At 37.4% G+C, this 22,158-nt stretch overlaps 2 protein-coding genes across 2 annotated transcripts; one reads left to right on the top strand and one right to left on the bottom strand.

The window, feature by feature from the left end:
- Positions 1-619: 619 nt before the first annotated feature.
- LOC108142450 lies at positions 620-2,239 on the bottom strand. Its single transcript, XM_017266316.2, has 2 exons — positions 1,672-2,239; positions 620-942 (listed from the first exon to the last, which is right to left on the bottom strand). Exons 1-2 carry the CDS (start codon positions 2,114-2,116, stop codon positions 788-790), a joined length of 600 nt encoding a protein of 199 aa, XP_017121805.1. The 5' UTR covers positions 2,117-2,239; the 3' UTR covers positions 620-787.
- Positions 2,240-2,440: 201 nt separating this feature from the next.
- On the top strand, positions 2,441-7,769 carry LOC121467055. Its single transcript, XM_041707862.1, has 3 exons — positions 2,441-2,882; positions 2,951-3,197; positions 7,699-7,769. The coding sequence occupies exons 1-3, from the start codon at positions 2,859-2,861 to the stop codon at positions 7,767-7,769; spliced, it is 342 nt and encodes a 113-aa protein (XP_041563796.1). The 5' UTR covers positions 2,441-2,858.
- The last annotated feature ends 14,389 nt before the right edge of the window (positions 7,770-22,158 follow it).

Here is a 22,158-nt window from a genome sequence, read left to right on the forward strand (position 1 = left end):
GCTTGGGAACTAATTAAAGTTAAAGAAAAAAAAAACGAAAAAACCGAAAAAACCACAAAAAGCTATGAAAAATACAAACAAAAAAGTGCATTAAGCGTTGACGAGGAAAACCATTTACTAGCCTAGCCTAAAAGTATGCAATTATTAAGTTAAATTAGTTTCGAGGGCATCCAAACAATTAGATCCCTAAATTCCAAAAGGACGAAGGACGAGAGGAGCAATTTGAAATGAAGACAGACATTTGTTTATAAAACAAATGGGAGCATGTTATAGTCACCATACACACTATATATATATATATACATATATATATATATCGAGATTGGGTACGAGAGAACATGAATGTCAAAATCTAGCTACAGAATTGCATATTATATATTATATACAATTAAATATTATATAATGGGCAAAAACAAAATGTTGTTGTAGTAAAATTACAATTAAGTTTTGTTTTGCTACCAAGTCAGAAACGAAACAAGAGCAAAATCGATGAGCAAATAGCAAAGGTCAAAAGTGGGTCAAATTTTAAATGTGCAAAGCAAACACGACAAACAAAAAAAACCATAAAAAACCATGAAAAACAAATGAAAAAAACGAAATGCAATTTTTTGTAATTTCTTTACAGATTATAGATTTGTTTGGCAAGCAGGCGATAACAAATACAAACTAAAAAAACATTTTTCAAATAAAACTAACATCAAATTCAAAACAATAATGCGGTTTTCTTATTTGTAATGGCATATGTGGTATTTTGTTGTTGGTGGATTCTTGTGTCCAAGCAAAAGGATTAAGTGCTCATAACCAAAGGCTGATTGTGTCCAACAATCTCGTAATATTCGCGCAATCTCATGGCGAACTCCTGTCCTCCTGCATGCCTGCAAATGCTCCAGCCATCCATTAAAAGGTCCAGCTCGTAGGAGTTGCTTATGTGCTCCAAGTCGTCTGTAAAGTAAATTTGATAAAATTTTTTTTCTTATTATAATTCTGAAGAGTTGTTAAAAAGGTATTTGAAAAATTTGGAAGTTTTATGTGTGACTTTTGATTGAACTTTGGCTTACAATTTATATTCCAAGACTATTTAAGCCATATATTAATCAATTATAAAGAACTTACAGCACAAACGATTGCTGTGTTTATAATTATTTAAGTAAAAAAATTACTGTAGTTCCCAAAAAATTATTTTATATTTTTTTACAATAACCTGAAATATTTTTGAGTTCCCCTGCAGAGGGTATAATAACAATGGTTTTGAAACCGTTTCTAAACATTTGCAAACTCAGTTTAAAAGCTAGAGACTAAAAACTTTCGCTATCGCATTTTTTTTTTTGTAAACGCAGATTGAAAACGGCGCAGATCGGAAGTCTATATCCTATAGCTGCCATAGACACGATCGGGAAAAACTTTAAAAACTGTTGCTTTTCAAGAAAGTGGCTTATATGTCGCATTTTTTTCCTATACGATTTTTTCAAATCATATGATTTAACATTATTTCGGATCCATTTCTTGACTGCCTGGGTATTAAAACTTCCGTTTTCGCAATAATTTGTTACAAATATTAAGGATCTAACAATATTTTATATTAGTCATTAACTAAGAATGAAATATTTTAAACAATATAATGCATTACAAATCAATTTTGGTGTTTTCCCAGCCTGCTCCCCTCCTACTCACTGACAACCACCTCCTTGACCTCCCATTCGGCATCGTAGCGTTGGCTGAGGAACTGCATCACCTCCAGAAGCTTGGAAGCCTTTAACGTTGGCATGATCATGTGCTCCGCCACTATGTCGTCGTCCATCCAGAGCGTCAAACGATTGAGCATCCGGGCTGTGTTGTCCCTGAGCTCCGTCAGCGTTTGAAGGACTTTGTTCATCGTGGTCAGAGGACGCTGGAGGCGCATATATAAGTTGTTGATCTGTTTCTCCGTGTTTTGGAGTTCGCGTCTAGAGGCCGCATGATTAAGGCGATTCTCGGTGACAAATAGTCGGAGATTTAAGGTCTTGACCATCTTCATGGCCACCTGACCATGCTGAATGCCCTGCTGCCATCGCTCCGCATCTTTCCACACCTGCTCGGCCATCATGAACATCTCCAGTTTGGCTTTCTTAATGTTCATTTTTGGAAAACTCAAAATATTAGGAAAAAAAATTGAAAAAATACAAAACTCGCTCGTCAACAGAGTGTGCGAAAACGTAAGGTGGAAGCTTCCAGGGTTGGCTAGACTCCTATTTTCAGGGCTGCAAAAATGATGCCATACGCAAGGTTGCATTTATGTATTTTTTGACAGAATTCTTATTGTGTAGAAAGTTAAATGGCTACCCCGATATTTGTTTCTAATATGTCTTTGTATGAAAAACAAATGCGTAAGTATACCCCTAAAAAAAGTTTGGTCAAGCTCTGAAATAAATTTTTATAGTTTTTGATTCGTTTTAAGTAAAACAAATGCCCCATGCTCCTTAATTTCTTTCTTTTTCCGATCGGGTTGCGTGCTAAATTGATCAAGTGGCCACGATTAAGCAGCCGACTAACTTTAGCCGCATTAATTGCGATCATGTTGGCCGCGCCCCCCAAATTCCACCGCCCCCTCTTCTACTATTTACAATTAGCTGCGTGACGAAGGCGCAGAAAAAAGCTAGGAAACGATTTTCACTCGGTTTATTTTTGGTTTGGTATGGGTCATTGGGATCTGGAGTTGGAGTTTGGAGTTTGGAGTCTGGAGAATGGAGAATGGAGCTGGTGCTGTCAGGCGGCATGAATTACTGTGCGTTGATTGCCTTTAAGGCCTGATTGCAACAGCAACAACAACTTTGGCACAAATTGCTGGCTGCTGTTCCTTGCAATATTTTTTTTTTAGCGGCATGCGGCAAACGGGTTTTCGGGAGGTTTGTCCCCCAGTTTTTTCGCCCCTTCCAATCCGACTGCATTAATTATCAACAAATCATTTTTGCAGCACAGAAAGCCACATTTATCAGCGATTATGCATGGACAAAGGAGTCGGGCTCATTGGACAGCGGACGGCGGACAGCGGATGCTCCACAACTGGCGGGTTGCAAGTGTCGCCCGACATGTGTTGCTGCCTCTTGTGGATGTGGATGCCATGTGGATCGAGATGGCGATCTTGACGTGGAGCCGCACAAATTTGTCAGAAAGGAGGCGAATTCACTCAGCGAAAAATTATCACAAATTTATGGTTTTAGGTAATTTCTCTTCAATAACATATGATTTACTTACAAGTTATGTTTAAAAAATTAAATTTTTATTTTTTTTATGAATATTGATAGGGTTTTCTTTAGCTTTTAGAATTAGTTTACAGTTCGTTAAGCAAAATTATAAAATGGGTTATTAGCAGGGCCAGAGTTGTTATTCTTTTATTTTTATATATTACTTTACATTTTTGTGTACACGTTTTTTTATTTGGTGGTCATTTGAGTACATATTGCATGTTTAAAAAATATATTTCATTAGAAAGTGATGGCATGTTAAAAAAAAAATTTGTTGAGAGCTTTAGTTATGTTCCCTGCGTTTGTTCATTCGATTTATTAACAATACCTTAGGTGGTAGCAGTTTAAAAATTAAAATGACTTTCTGATTTTTAAATTTGTTTCGCTGTGTAAGATAATAAAAACCGAACGATATTTTTGGTTTTTTCCCTGTGCACTCGCAGGGGCTTTGAGCTCAGGGCGTCGGCGACATGACATGGCATTGATAAGCGCAAAAAAATCGAATCGAAAGGCCGCCATCGCAGGCTCGCAATTAAGATATTTTTATGTAAATTAATGGAAACTCTGATGGGAGAAGGAGCGACGTGAAGGAGCGAAATGAGAGGACGAAGCTGGAGCCATGCGTGCAACTTACAAATAAGTACAAGTCGCAGCGATTGGGTAGCTCCAATTGCGCATTTTTAATTGGAAAGCTCAGAGGAAGAACCAAAAGCCTGCACCAACGGCTGAAGCAAACAAAAACTGACGCACCGAAAATTTATTGTTCCAAGGCATCTCGAGCGGATCCAAGGCGATCCGATCCGAGGAGCCGCATGTCGAATGGCGAGTGCAAACAACAGCAAAAGGGCCGCAGGCCGCAGGCCTCGAAAACAAGACGACTCTACCATTGGCATTGTTGCCGCATCTTGGGTCCGTTCTTTATGCTCCTCGGAGCTCTCTTACTTAGGCATTTATGTCTGGCACTTGACACATTTTGTTATGGCATTTTTCAGCTACCGCGCGGACTCCTCGGACTCGCTTGACCCAATCAAAATTCCTGGACCTTGCACTTGAATGCGTTTAATTTGTACGATTTGCTTTGGGTCGAGCGGCCAAGTGTTGAACTTTATGTTCTCAGATGCTCTGGACACAATATTATCTCTCAAGGTTTTTTTTTTCCTGGTGTTGTGTAAAAGAACGATTGCAACCTCTTCCTGGAGACATGTATTCTTGAAAAGCCCTGACCTTCTGTAATTCCTCGGATTGGTAATTAAAGATGAGGAATGATTTTGTTGTCTGTTATACTAAGCTTAGTTTATGAAAAAAAAAACTATTGTTAAATTTTAATTGATATGCATGCCTTTACTTTCTTCACATTCAATGTATTATTTTGATTTTAAGCTCACACTAAAGAAACGGTAACTAGCAAAACGCTCTTAAATGGAACCACTGCAACTTTAAGTTTTCCAGTAAAATTGTTTGTTATACTCTTGCAGAGGGTATTAATATTTTAGTCGGAAATTTGTAACGCAGTGAAGTAGACAATTTTAACCCTAAAAATATACATTCTTAATCAGCATCACTAGTAGAGTCAATCTAGCCATGTCCGTCTGTCTGACCTTTCGTCCATCCAAGAAATTAATAAATAAAAATTATAATTTAGCTATTTTTAAATGTATGTTTTTAGTTCTCGAGATATAGTAATGGTTTAATATTTCAAAATTACGGAATTAATTTCATAAAAGTCGGCCGTCCATATCGTACAGCTCCCTATGTCGTAGATGTTTTAAAGAATTTTTAATTTTTGCAATAGCTGCAAGGGTACATAAACTTCGGCTGACTGAAGTTTGCTGCCTTTCTTGTTTTTAGTAAAATCCTCAGTTGGCTATAAAGAAAACAAGTAAAATATTAATGACCAATAGTAAATATCATTTTAATGACTAAAACATAATCATACAAGACACCATGTAAGCAAAGTAACAGCTCCAGGAAATGCAGTAAAGCTCAAATGTGAGCAATGAATCCATTTTGCGATTTCCTCTAAAGATCATTTGGCTGTTGCTTTCATCCATTTTCCATTACCCGGTTTCGCATTTCCGATCCTCGTCCGGTCTTCTCCAGCAACCTGCAAGCCAAAAGAGCAGCCCATCATTTCTGCATTATTAATTCCTTTTCTAGCGTAAGCCAACTTATTTGCCTGCTTATCTCCAACATCCAACATCCTTTCGGTCGGTGCGCATTTAATGGGGATCCGCGGCCAACTATCTGGGCAGTAGGGTGGTCAGTCTTGGGTCCAGATCCCAGAAACTACACTGAAGAAAACCTTAAAAGTTATACACTTTTATCTAGCTTTGAATGCAATTTTAACTAATGTCTACAACAATTCCACAAAGATTATGCCTGGAGTTTTGTAATATAATTTTACAAAAATTTTGCACACACATTTATTTTATATTTATTATATCTTCAAATCGATTTCAGTTTCGCATTAATTATCCATTGATGATTTCACATACAATTTTAGTTTTGTGCTTTGTCCATATGGAATGTATATAAATAAGCATGTGGCCAGGTTTTTCTTCATTAAACTTAATGTAACTTTATGAAACCCAAATATTTTTCAACAGATTTTAAATCTAAAGCAATCTAAAATCCTTAGAGGTTTTGGCCTACGGACTTTAATACAAATCATAAACAGTAATGCAATACATCGTGACTCAAAAGAAGTTAAATATTATTGGTTTTAACTTGGGTTATACCTTGTTTTAATTATAACTCTCAAATAAGGCACTGAAAGATAACTATTTCATAAAAATGTAAGCCTTATTGTTTTTAATTTTTAAAAAATATGCCTCGTATGAACTGTTAACTGTTTGTTATATGTTGATGTTTTTTGCTCTGCACACCTCAATGCAGCTGCAAAGTCCAACTGGCCGGTTGAGATTGTTGTTGCCGGTAGCGTTTGCCGATCGCTGGACAAGCAAAACGAGAGCAGAACGGAACCGAGTCTAGTCTGCGCGGGGGGACAAGTTGATTTATTCTAATCTGTATAAGCGTTGCTATAATAAAGCAAAAAAGGCCCACAGAGAGTGGACACTGTTGGCCAGCGGCTTTCGGCCATGTCCATGTCCGCGAAGCAAAGGCCAAATTGCCGATCGAAAGAAATAGGGGGGAAAGGGGGGAAAGAAGACTGGACTGGATTCAGGTTCAGAGTTTTAGGCTCCAACAATCCTTAACCATTGTGTGCCTGCTGATTTTGCATTGTAATTGGATTTGAGCCGCCGGTGCAGTCGCAGCTGCAGATTCTAATAATGACTCAGCGGGCTAAAAGGCAAAAAGGCAAAAAGGAACGTTGTGCAGCGGTTTGGGTATCCTGTCCCATTGTTCTTGATTTGGCCCGTAGGGCTCTTGGCCAAAACCTTTCACCATGGACTAATGCACTCCCATTGCCATCGAAATGAAGATGCAAGCGCTAATTTATCGACTGCCGACGCGAAGGTAGCTTCCAGACATGCAAAATGTCGCCGGCCAAGAATGTTATCTACGCCCAGCGTCGCCGAAAGTGTCGCTCCGCCAAGACAAGGGGACATCCGATGAGGGGCGATGTAGGGGTTGGAGGTTCCACGATGAAGTTGGGGCTACCAAGGCGATGATAGCCTGAAAGAGGCTAAGGCAAATGCAAAGGCAGAGGCGTCAATGAGTTCGAGTGGTAGCAGCCGCCTGCAACACCCACTTCAAAGCGATGTCCTTATCGCTGGCATACTGTTTCCGTAAAAGGTAGCACCGCTTGGGCAAAGAACCTGTCCATTAAGAAAGCAACCTTCTAAAATACACATATACCTTTGTTAAGTCAAATACTTAATACTTAAATACTTAAATTAACAATTTAAATTTACAATATATAAATTGACTTTTAGTTGTATCTTAATTAAGAATCTATTATGAGGCGATACAAAAATAAGAGAAATATGTTGAAAACATCTTAATTTAAAAGATTATGGCATATATTAAATATATGTAAGAAAAAAATAGTTTGTCTTAAAAAACATGAACTTTGTTTAACTAACTTTAAAGTAATAAACTTTTATATTAAAACATAAGAACATAAGTTTGTGTTACAAACGAAAAACCGTTGACATTATTAATAATAATAATGAAAAATTAATTATTATACATAATTTTAATTCTATATGTGTTCTATATAAAAAAATAATTAAAAGTAAAGTTGAATTAGTGTAAACGTTCCATTGATATATAAAATGCCTAACCTGATATGCCAATATGGTTTTAGTTTAAGGCAAAGCCCTCTTTAAATCCCCTTAACTGTGCAGATTTCCTCCCAATTAAAGGGTTTTTTTCAACTCCTTTACTGTAAAGATTTCCTAGCCAATTAAAGAGTATTCAAGATTCATCTGATCTGTGTAGTTTAGCTATGCATTGTTTTCGCTGTTTTCGCATTGCGTTTTATTCAAATTTGAACATGGTGCTAACACGCAAGGAGCAGCCAAGTGGGAGGATTGGGATGAGGTTGAGGATGAGGATGAGTATGACGATGAGAGCAGGATTTAGGAGGAGGGGGTTGTGGGCGGAGGCCAAATCACGTAATGCGCCATGCAAACATTGTTAAAACACTTGTGGCCCGAAGTCAGCCACTCCACTGCACTCCTCTTCAATCTGTGCCCCCTGTCTCCTGCCTCCGCCTCTGCCACTTCACTTGATTTTATTTTTGCGCAAATTTGCATTTTCAATTCTTATTCGCTATCGCTCTGTTGGCTGGGAAGAAAAAGAAAACAGGAAGGGGAAAACACAGCAACGGCGAGGACTTTGCGTTTATTTAAATTTATTTTCCTAGAATGCCACAAGTCGCCATCTCAGTCGCATCGATGTGCAATTTGTTTGTCGCCCCGACGAAGACTCCTAAAACTGCATCCGCTCCCTGCCAGCCAGTATGACTTCTGTGGGCCTGTCCATCTGTCTGGAGACCCGAGATCCCGAGTTCCAGCCCGCCACTACTGCCACATCCACGCCATCCAACTGCGTCTGCGTATGAAAATTAATTGTTGCCACTCGTGACGACGTCGAAATCAGCAAAAGAAAAGGTAGAGGCAGTGGCAGTGGCAGCAGCACAAACATCACACTCAAAAATATATATTTTAAAATAATATATATTTTAATATATTATGATTTTTTAATATATTATTATATTTTAAAAAATTATTATATTTTAAAAATTTTAATTAAACTCAAAATGACAATACGTGTTTAACTTGCAACAGTTAAAACTACAGATATATGTTTTATGTGTCTCAATAGAAAGAAAAAAATAATGAGATTATAGAAGAACTCTTATTAACAATTGTTTACATAATATAATATTCTTGGTTTGGCGAAAACAAAGTACAATATTTTATCCAAAAGTGCATTAGTCTTGACAACATCATATGTAAACTATAGTTTAATATTTTCTAAATATCTGAAGAAGTAAATGGTCATAGTTCTTAAAATTATATCTGATTTTCTTTGAAATAATACTTGTCTTCCTTTGTTTTCTTAATGCTTAAAATTCAAAACGATTTGAAGAATAATTGTTTGACTATAAAACAAAAAAGGTTTTTTTATTGTATTTATGTTTAAAAGGATTATATTTATGTCTTTGAACCAATAACAAATATTTTTTTTACATTGATGTAAAGTTTTTTTTAATTACAGTTTTTTTTTCTGAGAGTGCAGAGGACCAACATCAATATGAACAGCAGCATCCCTGCAAATCGCAAGTTGCAAGTGGGCGGCAATGGGGCGCATATCGTTTAGATTTATGGACCGCTCTCGTCGGGCCGCGTGTCGCGTGATAAGTCTATAAAATGTAAGTTACATTTGTACGTGCAAATGGCAAGTGGGACGATTTGCATATTTGCGAAAGTTTTTCACCCATGGCATCGCGTAGGACTTTCATTATGCCATCGTCGGGGTCTGCGTCTGCCGAGAAAACTGCATTAAAGTCACTTCTGTTGGTGAAAGGCGGTCGGTCGGTCGGTCGCAGGTTCCCAGTTCCCTGGACGAGGTGGGGACACTTCCCTGGGCTTTTCGAATTTTCGACTTTTCGGCGGAGGTGGACGTGGACGTGGAGTGGTGCCATGTGGGCTGACCCATCGGCACATTAACTGTGTTAATTGTATTTCATATTACCCGGTCCCTGGTGAAAGGTTGGAAAGTGTGTTGTCACTGCCCGAAGGCTCGGGTTTCGAGTGGACAATCTTATGACAGAAGCGATGGCTGTCCGAATGAGTATTATGGATTTATTGGTTATATAACCACTTATTGATTGATTCCACTTTCTTAAATGATACCCCATGGTTGGAAACCAAAGGGGAAATTAGCTTAAAAGTAAATGCGATTTTACCAACTATTTACAACATTTTATTACTTCTATCATATTAAAGTTTTAAAGTTTAGTTTAGGTTTATTAATAAAAGCAATAAGAAACTCTTCCAAATGTTTGCTTTTAAGCCAAAAGCTCTAAATAATCTATCTTTAATGCTGATTAAAAATGTTGCTTAAGCTTTATTTTTTCCTAAACTTGTTTGTTTTAAGCTAAATAAATAGTTCACCTTATCTTGACTTAAAAAAGTATAATTTTTAATGTGATTAAATAGCTTTAATATTTCTGATTCAAACGTTAGGTAATTTATATTTTATATTATAATGTTTCCAGCGAAAACGCTTATCTAAGACTATAGTTAGTTTAGTAGCAATATAATCAAAAATGAAAAATATTTATATCTCTTTCTAAAAAAGGGATTAATTAAATTTGTCCTTGCTTGCAAAAAGTCCCAAATTGAATTAGTTGTTTAATCATTTCAGACAAATACCCTATGCAATATTAAATTATTTCTACTTTCAATTTATTTTATAAGTACTTAAAATTTGTATATTTGCTTTTTGAGTGACAATTCTCGATTAAATGCTAAATGTTGAAGGACTAATTCCCCTGCCATTGATAAACTCTACTACAAAGCCTCGAATTCTCATTCCCAGATGCTTGTCATCGGAAAGGTGGAAGTGCATAATCTGTGCACAAATCTATTCAACAGATTGTCACTGGCTCTTCCCCTCCATTTGCTGGCCGAAATCCCCATTTCCCTGGCCTTTAACTTCATTGTTCAGTTCTTCGGGCTCCTCAAGCGCAGCGCTTTGTTCAATCAATTTTTGCTTGATTTACAATTTCAAGTTGATGACATTTCACCAGCAGGAACAGAAGGAGCAGTATCACTCGGTTTGCCAGTCCAGGGAAACAGAGGAAAGGGAATCCAACTGAGGGTTCAGCTCCAGAGTGCTCCTCGTGACACATTGCTCCATTAATTTGATGGATTGTAAAGTTTTCCGCTTCACTGACTCAAAGCATGAGCGCAAATAAAAAAAAAAAACAAAGGAAAAACTGCAAGAAAAAGGAAAATTAAAGCACATATCGGCGAGGGGGAGTTTCTGGCCGACTGACTGACGGCTGCCAGCGGTGAATGTTGTAAATTTATGCCTGCCCAAGTTGACGCTTCAGTGAATTTGTGTGTTAAATTGTCACCAGCAACGAGGATGATGAGGCTGCTGATGGAGATGGAACCGTTGGAGGCCCCAATGTCCAATGTCCAAATTCTGGCAAGTGTGCAAGTGTACGGGATCGTTGAAAGGACCTCATTTGCATTGCGGACACGGCCAGTGAATTTTTTCCACGCCTCAGTTCATCTGAAGTTTTTTTTTAACCAAATTGGGACAACCGCTGAGATCCAGCTTGTTTTTGGCCAGAATGAAGGCTATGGGCCTGGTTGAGCAATTTTTGGTACCATCCCAAGCAAAAGGGTTTTTGGCGACACCATCTGAATCGGGGGTTGACAATTGTTTGGGGATCATTTTTAAAGTCAAACAGTTTTATTACTTTTACAAAAAATTTTAATTAAATTTCCATACTTGATGTGTAAACGAAAATATTTACTTTATTGGTATTGGCTTTTTTTTTACATATATATACTAGTTAACACGATTTTCTCCTCATTATTATGAAATAAATTTAACTATTACTTACTAAATATATATATTTATTTAAATATTTTTTTAGAATTCCGACCATTTTATTTAATATCGCTCACCAAAGCTAGAATTCTTCATCATGGACTTAAAACTAAATAATTGGATAATGATCTATTTTACAAAACGATTATGTTTTATATATAATCCAAATCGACCTGGTGTATCTAAAAACAATATTGAAAAAAAGCAACAAATAATAACTTATTAATATATCAAATTTATGAGAAAATAGGTTACATTGTCAAAGCAACTCATTTAAAACAACAAGAAGGGGAAGTAGCACTCCTTGTAAAATACCAAATCAATAAAGGAAACCTTGAGAGAAAAAATTTCATATGGAAAGTGAGTTGCGAACTTCAAACAAATTATTTTACCATCGACTCTCCTTCGAAAAGACATGCATAAATGCAAATACCCTTTCCTTTTACAGTATTTTATGCCTTTACGGTCTCACTTCGTTTTGTTAGCGTTTAAATACGCTTTAAAATGCAACATGCTTGGCGAGCAAAGCGTTTCCCCAGCGATTTGGTGGCGATTTGCAAGCGTTTATGGCGATCGCTTTGTTCTGCCAACTAAATATGACAAGTCCGCATTTGGCCAACGGAGATGGTCTACGCCCAAAGTCAAAACCAGATCGAGCTGATAGCCGATTTTTGCATAAAATGCAAAAGCGACGTTGCTGGCGGAAATGCGTTTTGGAGTCCTTTGCTGCTGCTGCTGCTGCTGTGGCCGATGTTGCTGCTGCACAAGCAACATGCAATGCCAACACGTTGCCACCGGGTTTCGTTTTTGTTCTTGCAGCAAGGGCTTTGTTTAATTGCGAGTTTGCAGTTTTGCCGGCCTTCCTTTTACGATTCCCCACCCCTCCCCCCTTACCACTTTCCCCCCTTTTCCGCCTGTCGGCTGCATGAATTGTCCCTGGAGGCATATGTACCATACCGACTGCAATTGAGAATCGGAGCACGCTTCAAGTTTTTGGACTGGGCCTGGGCCCGGGCCCCACAAATTCCTATGCCCATGTGCAATGCCCAGTTCCTGTTGCCTTTCCACGCACAATGCGCGCATAATAATGAGGCAAGTTGCAGGAGCAGGAGCAGAAGAAGGAGGAGCTGGAGCAGGAGAAGCGGTAGGATCAGGCGCTGGAGCGGCATTAAACCGGTTTAACCTGTCCAACACCCCGATATACCCTTACCCTTTTGTTTACCACCGCCTAAACAGCCCCCCAAAGGCTGCGCGATCCATTTCTTTGGTTTGCATTTTGTCATATCAAGTGATTAATGGCCGATTTTCCTGATTTTTCCTGATTTTTCCTCTCATTCAAGCTGTACAGATTGACCCCCATTGGCAGGCATTAGAATGCCATTTGTCTAAGTTTGATGCGGGGGCGCAGGCTATCGCCTAAGCTAATCCAATAAAAGGAAATTCTTGTTTGTCTTTAACCCTGAGCTGAAAAAAATGTCATGACTGTAGGAAATCAATTCGTTATTATTTGTTGACTTAAAAACAAATCAATCTGGATCAAAAAGTTTTTGTAGACTTGAGCTTTAACTAAATTTCACATTTAAAATAGTTTTGAAGTGGTCAAGAAGAATGATTTTAAGCTTTTGTTTAAATATGTCTTAGATTCTAAAGTAAAACAAGAAAGATTATAAATATTTCTATTGCTCATGAAAAATAAATTTTATTAAAAAGATCAAGTAAAAATTTAAGGATATTTGTGTGCGCTTTTGTGGTTTAATTTTTTTTTTATTTAATCTCTACAACTAATTTATTTGTTATGCTGTTTAACTTTTGAATTTTTGAATAAATGTATTTATTTTATTGAATTTATAATTCTTCCTAACGCTGCACTCTTTGATCCTATATATTAAGGCATCAGTCACATAGAACTTTATTTTAATTGTTACATAAGCCCTGTAGTTTTTTTCTCACCGTGCACTAATGATTCGTCCTTACCTAAACGCTTCCCGTAAGCAACCGCACATGGCGACTCTTGATTTAAGCGGATTCTTTTTTCGGCTGGCCCAAACTTTGTCCCAGTTAACTAAACGCCCTTCTCCCCGGCTGTTTGAGTGTTGGCCAACTGCTTACCACAACAAAGACCGAGCAGGCAAACGAACTGAAAGTCCCGGCAAGAAGTTCTTTTAAAATCGCGCACGAGTGAGCAGAGGTAGGAGCCCCCTTTTACACTCCCTTTGGTCCTCCCCCTTTTGGGTTGCACATGCAACCGCGCCTGCTTTCTAATGCACTAAAATAAAATGTTACAAAAAATTTAATTTCAGTGCCTTTTGAGAAAATCACAAAAATCCGATTTAAATGTGTGTCAAGCCAAAATAAAGTTAATGAGATTTTATGTCAATTTAAAACATAAGTATTAAAAATTTTAAATGCAGTTTTGTTATTAAGACTTTGTTTCCACATTATCGTTCTTATTTTTTGGTTAATGTTATCAAAAAATATATTTCATATATTCAGTCTTTTTAAATATTACTAAATTACCATAATCTAAAAGATTTTGTTTTCTTAATATTTTGAAAATTAAATGAAGCTAAGATAATGTGTTTAATTTAAAAACAATACATAATACTGAACTAAACAACTAATGATAAGTATCAGTATAAGATTACTATAATTCACTATTTTTTAATGCTTTTTAACAAGAAAAACTGTTTAGTTATTAAGACATTTTTGGTAATGAAATAATAAAAACGTGTGTTCCAAAGAATACATATATTAAATATTAAATGTTTTCTGTGCATGTCAACGGTTTTGCGCTAGCCGCAGGTTTTTCGGGCTTTAACTTCAGCCTGTGCTCTCGCTTTCTTGGCCCGCTCTCTCCTGACGGCTTTCGTGCAATGCATTTCTATTGTTCTTGGCAGAAGAGAGCAAAACCGCCAACGGGATAAAGAAATTACAAAGGCAAAAACAATAGGAGGAGGTGGATTTCGGTGGGGTTGCAGGGGGGTTTCATGGGGGGGAAATGGCCAAAACAAAGGCCGCACTCCTGTTGGCCACTCCTCGAAAACGTAACGAAGTCGCCGCTGTCGTCGTCGCTGCAGTTTGCTGTTGTTGCCACAAAATGAGCGCTTTATACCTACTTAGATCGCTATAAATTTGGCTTAAGGCAAGAAAAGTGTTGCCGCTGCATTGTGGCACAGTGGGACAGGCCATTCGACTACAATGGGCGAGTTGTCAACGCGGATTAGCGCTGCTCCTCTGAGCATCTAGTGCGAGCTGTTCTAAAATCACTGGACTGACTACATAAATTATGGCTTAAGTATAGGTAAAAACTTGTTTTCAGTTTATTCAAAACTTTTCGGATCAATGGGAAAAGATCAACAGTTAAACGTCAAACTTACTTCAATGCATATTATATATTATAACAATTTATATATGTTTTAATGATAAATTATGTGAGTATTTAAAAACCTATGCTTCTTTGCTTTCACAAATGCTTTCTATTTAATTTATTTTGCATAATATCATAATATACTATGTTTGATTATACAAGGGTATTTATTAATGTTTTCTCAAAAGCTTAAGTATTCCTAAACATAAAATAAAAAGCCAATCGAGTTTGTATCTAGAAGTTACACAACAAAGTTACAAATAATTTTCAAAATGTATCATCATTAAGACACAAATTGATTGATAGATAAATTTAATATATTTAAACTTAATCTAGATGACTTTAACAATAGATTGTTTTTTAATATCTGAATTTTTATCATTTGTTTTATTTTTTTTATTTATATATTTGTATTGTTTTGCTGATAACTTTACCAATCCAATTTTGTATCATAACTATTTGAAGGTAAGTATTCGAATACTTGGAATGGGAAATGTTTTACTTTATTAAACCCACTGCATAATTAACTAAGTTTTTCAAGCAGTATAAAAATTATTTCCATATTTCAACATGGTAGCGCCTTGTAAAAAACAGTTAGCTGTAAAAAAACACAGCAATAGAGTAATAAAACTGGTATACTAATAGTGTTTTTATGAGCACATAATCTTGGTAACATCGGGTGGAATATTTATAGTACAATCACTTGTTGGCCACTGTGCCAGCCAGACCAGACTCTATCCAGAGCTCCGGAGTTTTAGCCTCGTTGCCGTTAGTGGAGTTTAGACGCCGCCGCGAGTCCGCATGATTTATGCGATTATTCTTTTGCGCAGCGCCCAACTTTATTGTTTTATGCTTTTGTGGCCAGCAACGGTCGCTCCGGCATTTCGAAGCTCCGCGTCTCTGGCGTTCTGGCAATCCGCTGGATCGTTGCAACTGCAACTGCACTCGTATCTGCCCGAATCGCCGACGGCTCTGATTCCAGCTTCCCGCTCCCCAAAGATTGTGTGCCCTGCACTCAGAAAAAACAATGAGAACTTTTTAAAAATAAATATAAACTAATAATATTTAGGAAAAACAATTTTTTGATTATTTGTGCTTCTCAAAATAACGTTTCCAACTTATGAAATACCATTTTTTATATCTTTTTGTGGTTTTTTGGTACACCTCCATTAAAAAACATTAAAAAATTCCATAAGCTTCATTTATTACAAAAAATTATAAATAAATCGATATTAATTTAAATTCAACAAATTTTTTTGCTCTGACAAAAAAACTTAATGAATTGTTCACCATGAAAATTTTACGTACCTGTCTAACGTGCTCATTAAATATTAAACACCTTTTGGAAGATATAGTGTTTCCAAATCTAAAAAAAATATATTAAAATTGATGAACTGTACACCATACAATTTTATATTTCTATGAAAAGTATGGAGTTTAAAAATACATTTTACAAACAACAATGTTCATAAAAAATGTGGTAAATACTGAAAGAAACTTTTAAATTAGTAGGAATTTGGCTGAGTGTAAGGAGGGGAGCAGCTTGGAGGCTGGCAATTATTGGGCGATGTAGCATATGCGGCCAGAACGCAGTGCAGCTGGGGCAACATTGAGGCATTGAGGAATCGGGGCACGGGCATCGAGGCATCGAGGTATCGGAGGTATCGGAGGTATTGAGGCATGCGCCGCGACTGGCCGCTTCGGGTTAATGTCTTGTTGGTTATTGCCACGTCTGTTTTGCACTTGGCTGCCATGGGCCCATTTGTAATTTGGCACTAACGGGTCTGTTGATCCCATAAATTGCACTGCCACATGCAGGCCGCGATTGGCCACCGAGCGACCGACCAAATGGCTTATCACCATCTGACCATGTGGCCGATTTCGTCCTAGACGAACGGCTACGGGTTCATCAAGGGGCGTTCCATTGTAATAACTGTCAGATCCGCTTAACGAACCAACGGGCAACGGAAACGCATAAACCTGCAATTTGATGCACCGCCCAGCGGATTGCTTTGCCTGCAATTAGAGGCGTCAACCTTGGGCATGCAAATTATCGCAAACGCATTGGAACTACATTTTCAATTATCGGGCGTTTTGTGCGTTTTTGGTCCGGTTTTACCATCACCGTAAATGTCCAAAGCGAATTGCACTCCAGCTATTTTCTATATATGAATTACTCTCGACCATAAAACGACAGCAATTATCGGCATTTTCCCTCTAACCACGCCGAGTTGCTCATAACATTTTTCCAACGCTTTTTGCTCGCCGGTCGCCTAGCTGCAAACCAATTTGAGTTGGCTTAGCCTTTGGCTCGGTTTCACCGGCTTTGGTCTATTTTTGGTAACTTGTCCAAACATGCGGCTTTTGTTGCCAGTGCTTTTGGGGCGTGTACCGAGACAAAAACTATAAAAATCCATAACTGAACGTGGACAAGGATCGATCCGATCGGCCAACTCGGTACCGTGGCATCGATGAAATGGCATATTAGATAAAAAACCAATGAAAGTTAAATATATTTAAGGCTAATATACATAAGACTTTCTCAGATCTATTTAAAAATTTAGAATGGCTATATTATTTCGGAAAGTATATTTATACAAAAAAAAATGGTTTTGTTATTTTATTAATTTAATTTCCTGCAATGCAAGTACAAATTACTAAATTTACTTATTATTACGGTTATTAAACTCCTAAGCTTATGTTAAAATACTTTTCTTCAAAATGTTGCAAAAATTAAATTAACTAAGCCAATGGTTTTAATTTTCTTTAATTTATTCTTGGATGTTTAGTTTCTTTTAATAGTTTATTTTATCTTTTCTTATAACTGAATGTATTTAATATCTTAGCCACGACTTTTGTATGGATTTACATGTGTGAAGATTTTTAAAGTTCCTTTCTAACAAACAAAAATCAATCAAGCACAAATTCTAGATGTTTAAACTTATTTATTTAGCTTCAAATGATTTCAATACATCTTGACCTCTTCAACGACAGCTCTTGGTCTATTATACCCGATTTGAAAGCCAAGTTATTAGCGTGTCTTATACAATGTGCATTTGTGACTTGCCTTCTTTGCTGCAGCTGCACTAAAATTGCTGCTGCAGTTGTTGCCGTTGCTGTTGCAGTTGTTGCAGTTGTTGCAGCCTGTTGCTGTTGTTAATGTGAATTTGATTAAAGCCAACAGGCTGCGAAATGCAGCCCAAATGGGGGCGACGACTGTCGGGAGTCTCGCGCCCGAGTTTTGTTTTTTTTTTTTTGTTTTTTTTTTTAGGATCAGAGAGCAGATATCATTGGTCGTACCACTCACTTCCAACTTGCAACGCCACTCCAGCGCCAATTCAATTGCTTATTTACAATGTGCTAAAATTGTGTGCCCCGACAATTGTTCATTAAAAACTCGGCACGAAGTGATATTGATTTTTGTTGCCGTTCGCCGCCGACTCTTTTTTTTCGCTGTCCGGTTTGTGGCATAATTAAATGTGGGCACAGCCACAAAAACACGCCAACTTATCGAAATAATAACATTTATTTAAAGCCAATCCGGCCACGTCATTGCGATCCCCATTCCCCGCTGGACTGCACGCCCAGGTCCAGTTTTCAGTTCGATATCCAGTTCGCGATTCAATTGCAGTTCCAGCTGCACTGGGCACTTAAAATTTGCATTTCATTTGGTTTCGGTTGGTGAGGGGGTAGGAATGCAGCTGCGGCAATGCCTTGCCGCTATAATGATGACCTGACATTACTCATACGCCCCGCAAATCGAAAAAGTATCTCTTCTGTGAGACTGCCATAAGTTTACCAATTAGACGAAGGCAGATACACCAACTTGTTTGTCCGAAAATCTGCACTAAAAATTGTTCTCATATCTGAAATTACCTTACCTTAATTCATCAAATTTAAAGGGTTTTTAAATCGTTAAATTGATTTTATATGGATATTGTTTCATGTTCAATTCTACAAAATTTTTAAAACCATCATATAAATGTTTTTTTTTTTTAATAAAATAATGTTTGAGAAATTTAAGTAATAATATGAACTTAAAATTCCAATATTACAATTATTTTATTCATTGGCACTTTGAGAAATATTCTTAAGACTACGTTACTGACCAAAAAATATGCCATCGTTTTTTTTAAACACATAGTTTGTAAAATTTTGTTTAGTGTTTGCACATTTGGTACGCAAAACTGCCAACTTACAACTCGGCAACTGGCGATTGTCGCATTCGTAATGAGTTCTCAGATCCCCCTGGTCGCCATGCAAATTGTCGCCTGTCAGCGTTGCCTGTCGAGTGATAAGCCAAGTCGAGTGCTGAGTTTTCGCCACCGGCGTTGGCCATCAGCCATATATATATATACCATACATATATCGTATAAACCAGCTATCCAGACCACGGCCTGCGGATAGCCGGCTGTCAGGCGATATCTTTGGTCCCTGGTCCCTGGACTTTGGGTGTGGCATGCAACAGTCGACACGAGAAGTCAATTTGGCGGCCGCAACTGTTCCACTCCATTCCGATTCGAAATCGAAATCGAGTTTGAGTTTAGGTTCCCACCAACTGAGCCAGCCCTTCGCTGACACAGAGACCTAAAAATCATCATAAATGGATATTTTTCCACTTTCCACGCTCACTTTCCTTTGACGGTAGCTACCTTCGCCCAACAAAGCTCGCATTTTATGGAAATTAAACCCCCACACCGAACCGAAATCAAATGCAACAATTAAGCGGAGCTTATGGAGGTAGCCAATCAACTGGGAGCCAGCGTAGCCGAGAATTTTGTGATTTGCATATCTAAGGCATTAGCTGAATGGTCGTTTGGTCTTTTGATATCGCTTTGCATAGATTTTCGAGAACTAAAGTATTTATTTTCAGCTGCTCCGCTGTTGTTATTTTTTACATGATGGCAGTGCATTGTTCAAACATTCATCTACCGTTAAGACAGACCAAGAGATGCAAACGAAATCTAAGCTGCATTTAAAATATCCTTTTTATACTATGAGTAAAACCTTAACATCAAACTAATAATTATAATAATTAATTAACTTTACTGGTAATTACTTATACATAGTACATAAAGAAATATTTATTGTCACCAGCAGGCGTAATCTTCAAATTTTTTGGAAGCTAATAAATTAAAGACTAATTAAAGTAATATTTAAATTTAATCAAAATGCATTTAAATTAATTAGGAACTATTTCAAGTCAAATATTTTCCACATCAATTCAAATATTAAATCATGCAACTTAAATATGAAATATAAAATTTGGAATTTAATAATCAAATACTTATTTATACTATTCCTTTCTTTTATCAGAGTATTCTACATGGTAATATATATCATATATTTTTCTTTAAAGTAGATGTAGAGTATGTTAGGGAAATGTCAATTCGAAAGCCTTTCTTGCTTATTGAGTATGCTAATTAGCCCCTAGTTGGCTAGGGTACGAAGGGGGGACAATGTATTCAGTCTTTGCAGTTTGCTGAAAATTAATTAGACTCAATTTGTTGCTCAACCATCAAGACGGACAACAATGGCAACAGCAACAGCAGCGGCAGCGGCAGCTGCATCTTGTTTTTGCCGGACAAATTCTATGCTCATATTGTGTATGGGGCAGAGGAAAAGATACGGACCAAACAAAAAACCCAAAATGTTTGCGCTTACAATTCTCATGTAAATGCCAAAAGTTTCCACATTGTTCAAACGCGATTTGGGGGGAAGGGGGCGGGGTGAAGGGGCGGTGACTTACTAACTTAAACAGAGGCAAACGGTAAACATGTTGCTGTCAACATTTACATGCCAACATGTTGCCCGGCCACCACTTGGCGGCGATTAGAAAGCGCCTCACCCGATAAAAGGTTGGTCCGCAAACGGAGTAACGAGGCAAATTATTAACTGACACTTTGCCGGAGGATCCCCCAGCATTTTCCAAGGTTCCGCTGGACAAAAAAATATTACCCAAATTGGTCATTATCTTCCTGGCATGGACAATTTTTTATTTATTTATATTATTAAATTAAACCAATTATTAAATTGGCTTTTTTTAGCCTTAGAGTTTAAGGAAAAAGTCAAAATTATTTATTAATTTAAAAATCAATCATCATTTTTTTTCTACTTTCAAACGAATTTTAGAGAAATGTCTTTTAATAAATTTTTACGTTCATAAAAGATAAAAAACCAACACCTTATTTAGAGAGTTTTGGGTACAATAATAAAATCAGTTACAAAGCTCATGAATTGTTTTTAATTTCTCAAATTTTGTTTTGCGAAAAGTTTGTTAGAAACCAAATTTTATTGCAATTTAATTCACAGCAATTAAATATGTTATATATAGCGTATACATTTTTATAAAATAATCAAAAATCAAACCAATGCTTATAGAGTGATTTTTAATAAAAGCACCAACTTCTTTGATTATAACAAGGCATAGAAATTTAAACGAGTTTTTCCCTGTGTGAGCCTGCTTCACTTTTGGCTTAATTTATCAGAGCTGAAATGCAATCGGAGTGCAGGTGAAAAATAGACAGACAGGCAGACAACGACAAACTCGCGGACAACACAACTTGGCCACTTGTTATCCACTGCAGAGCTGCAACTGCAACTGCAGCTCAAATAGCAGACTTATACAGATGTCAATTATTTTTGCCCGGAGCGGGAAGTTGACTAGCTCTTCCATTTCGATTTCGATTTAGTTGCGCGCTAGCAATTTTGGATCGCCGCGGATTGGATTCGATTGGGGACGAAATTGCTGGCCGAACTCGTTAGCTCACAAGTTGCAAGTTGCAAGTTGCCAGTTGCCAGTTGCCGGTTGCAACAATCCATCCCAGCTACGTGGCAAGTCATCCAATTGTTGGCTACGAAATCGTTATTATTTGCGGACGCGATGCCTGTAGATGGCCAACGACTTGGATCTCTCGCTCCTTGTCCGCTGGTTGCAAATTATAATTGAATGATTGCATGGCAGCCAAGCGATTTGCTCGTCATTTTCGCCAAGAAAAAAGGGGATCAATTGATATTGATTGGGCCCCTACTTAAAGGTAAAGGTGTCAAAACTATTGGCTTCTAATGGGATGAAATTTAAAACAATTTGGCCCGGCCAAGTTCATTAAATTGTATCCAGAGTGAAGTCCAGACTGATGGATGCCATGTGGCCATGGTCGGGATTAACGTTTCGACATCGAATTTATTTAAAAGACAACTTGCAACAAATAAATAAAGCCTGATATCCAGAGGCTTTGACGATGGAATGCTGCTGCCTGTGTAGGAGACCACGTCGTTGTCGTTGTCGTGGTCGTTGTCCTTCTCCTTTGACGTTCAGTAATGGCAATGGCTTGTTGAAATTCATTCATCAATGTAATCGATCAGACGTGGACGGGCTTTGACATGCCACGTAACATGCTCTTCGTATGTAAATGGAGCCTGAGAGACAGACTGTACTATACCCATACCCACAATGCAACATAAAGTTTAATCAATTTATTGGAAACGAGCTATTGTCTTTGGACTTATGCCTTTCCAGCTTGCCTCGAC

The sequence above is a fragment of the Drosophila elegans genome, unplaced genomic scaffold (assembly GCF_018152505.1).
Source record: "Drosophila elegans isolate 14027-0461.03 unplaced genomic scaffold, ASM1815250v1 contig_208, whole genome shotgun sequence".
Taxonomy (NCBI): domain Eukaryota; kingdom Metazoa; phylum Arthropoda; class Insecta; order Diptera; family Drosophilidae; genus Drosophila; species Drosophila elegans.

What these genes read in the sequence shown, in the direction of transcription:
- LOC108142450 (XM_017266316.2), bottom strand. Translation starts at nt 2,116, where the DNA reads ATGAACATTAAGAAAGCCAAACTGGAGATGTTCATGATGGCCGAGCAG. An exon ending in GGTCAAGGAGGTGGTTGTCA is followed by an intron (nt 943 to 1,671) that starts GTGAGTAGGAGG and finishes TTTACTTTACAG; the next exon opens with ACGACTTGGAGCACATAAGC.
- LOC121467055 (XM_041707862.1), top strand. Translation starts at nt 2,859, where the DNA reads ATGCGGCAAACGGGTTTTCGGGAG. An exon ending in GGCAAACGGGTTTTCGGGAG is followed by an intron (nt 2,883 to 2,950) that starts GTTTGTCCCCCA and finishes TCATTTTTGCAG; the next exon opens with CACAGAAAGCCACATTTATC. An exon ending in TCACAAATTTATGGTTTTAG is followed by an intron (nt 3,198 to 7,698) that starts GTAATTTCTCTT and finishes CTAACACGCAAG; the next exon opens with GAGCAGCCAAGTGGGAGGAT.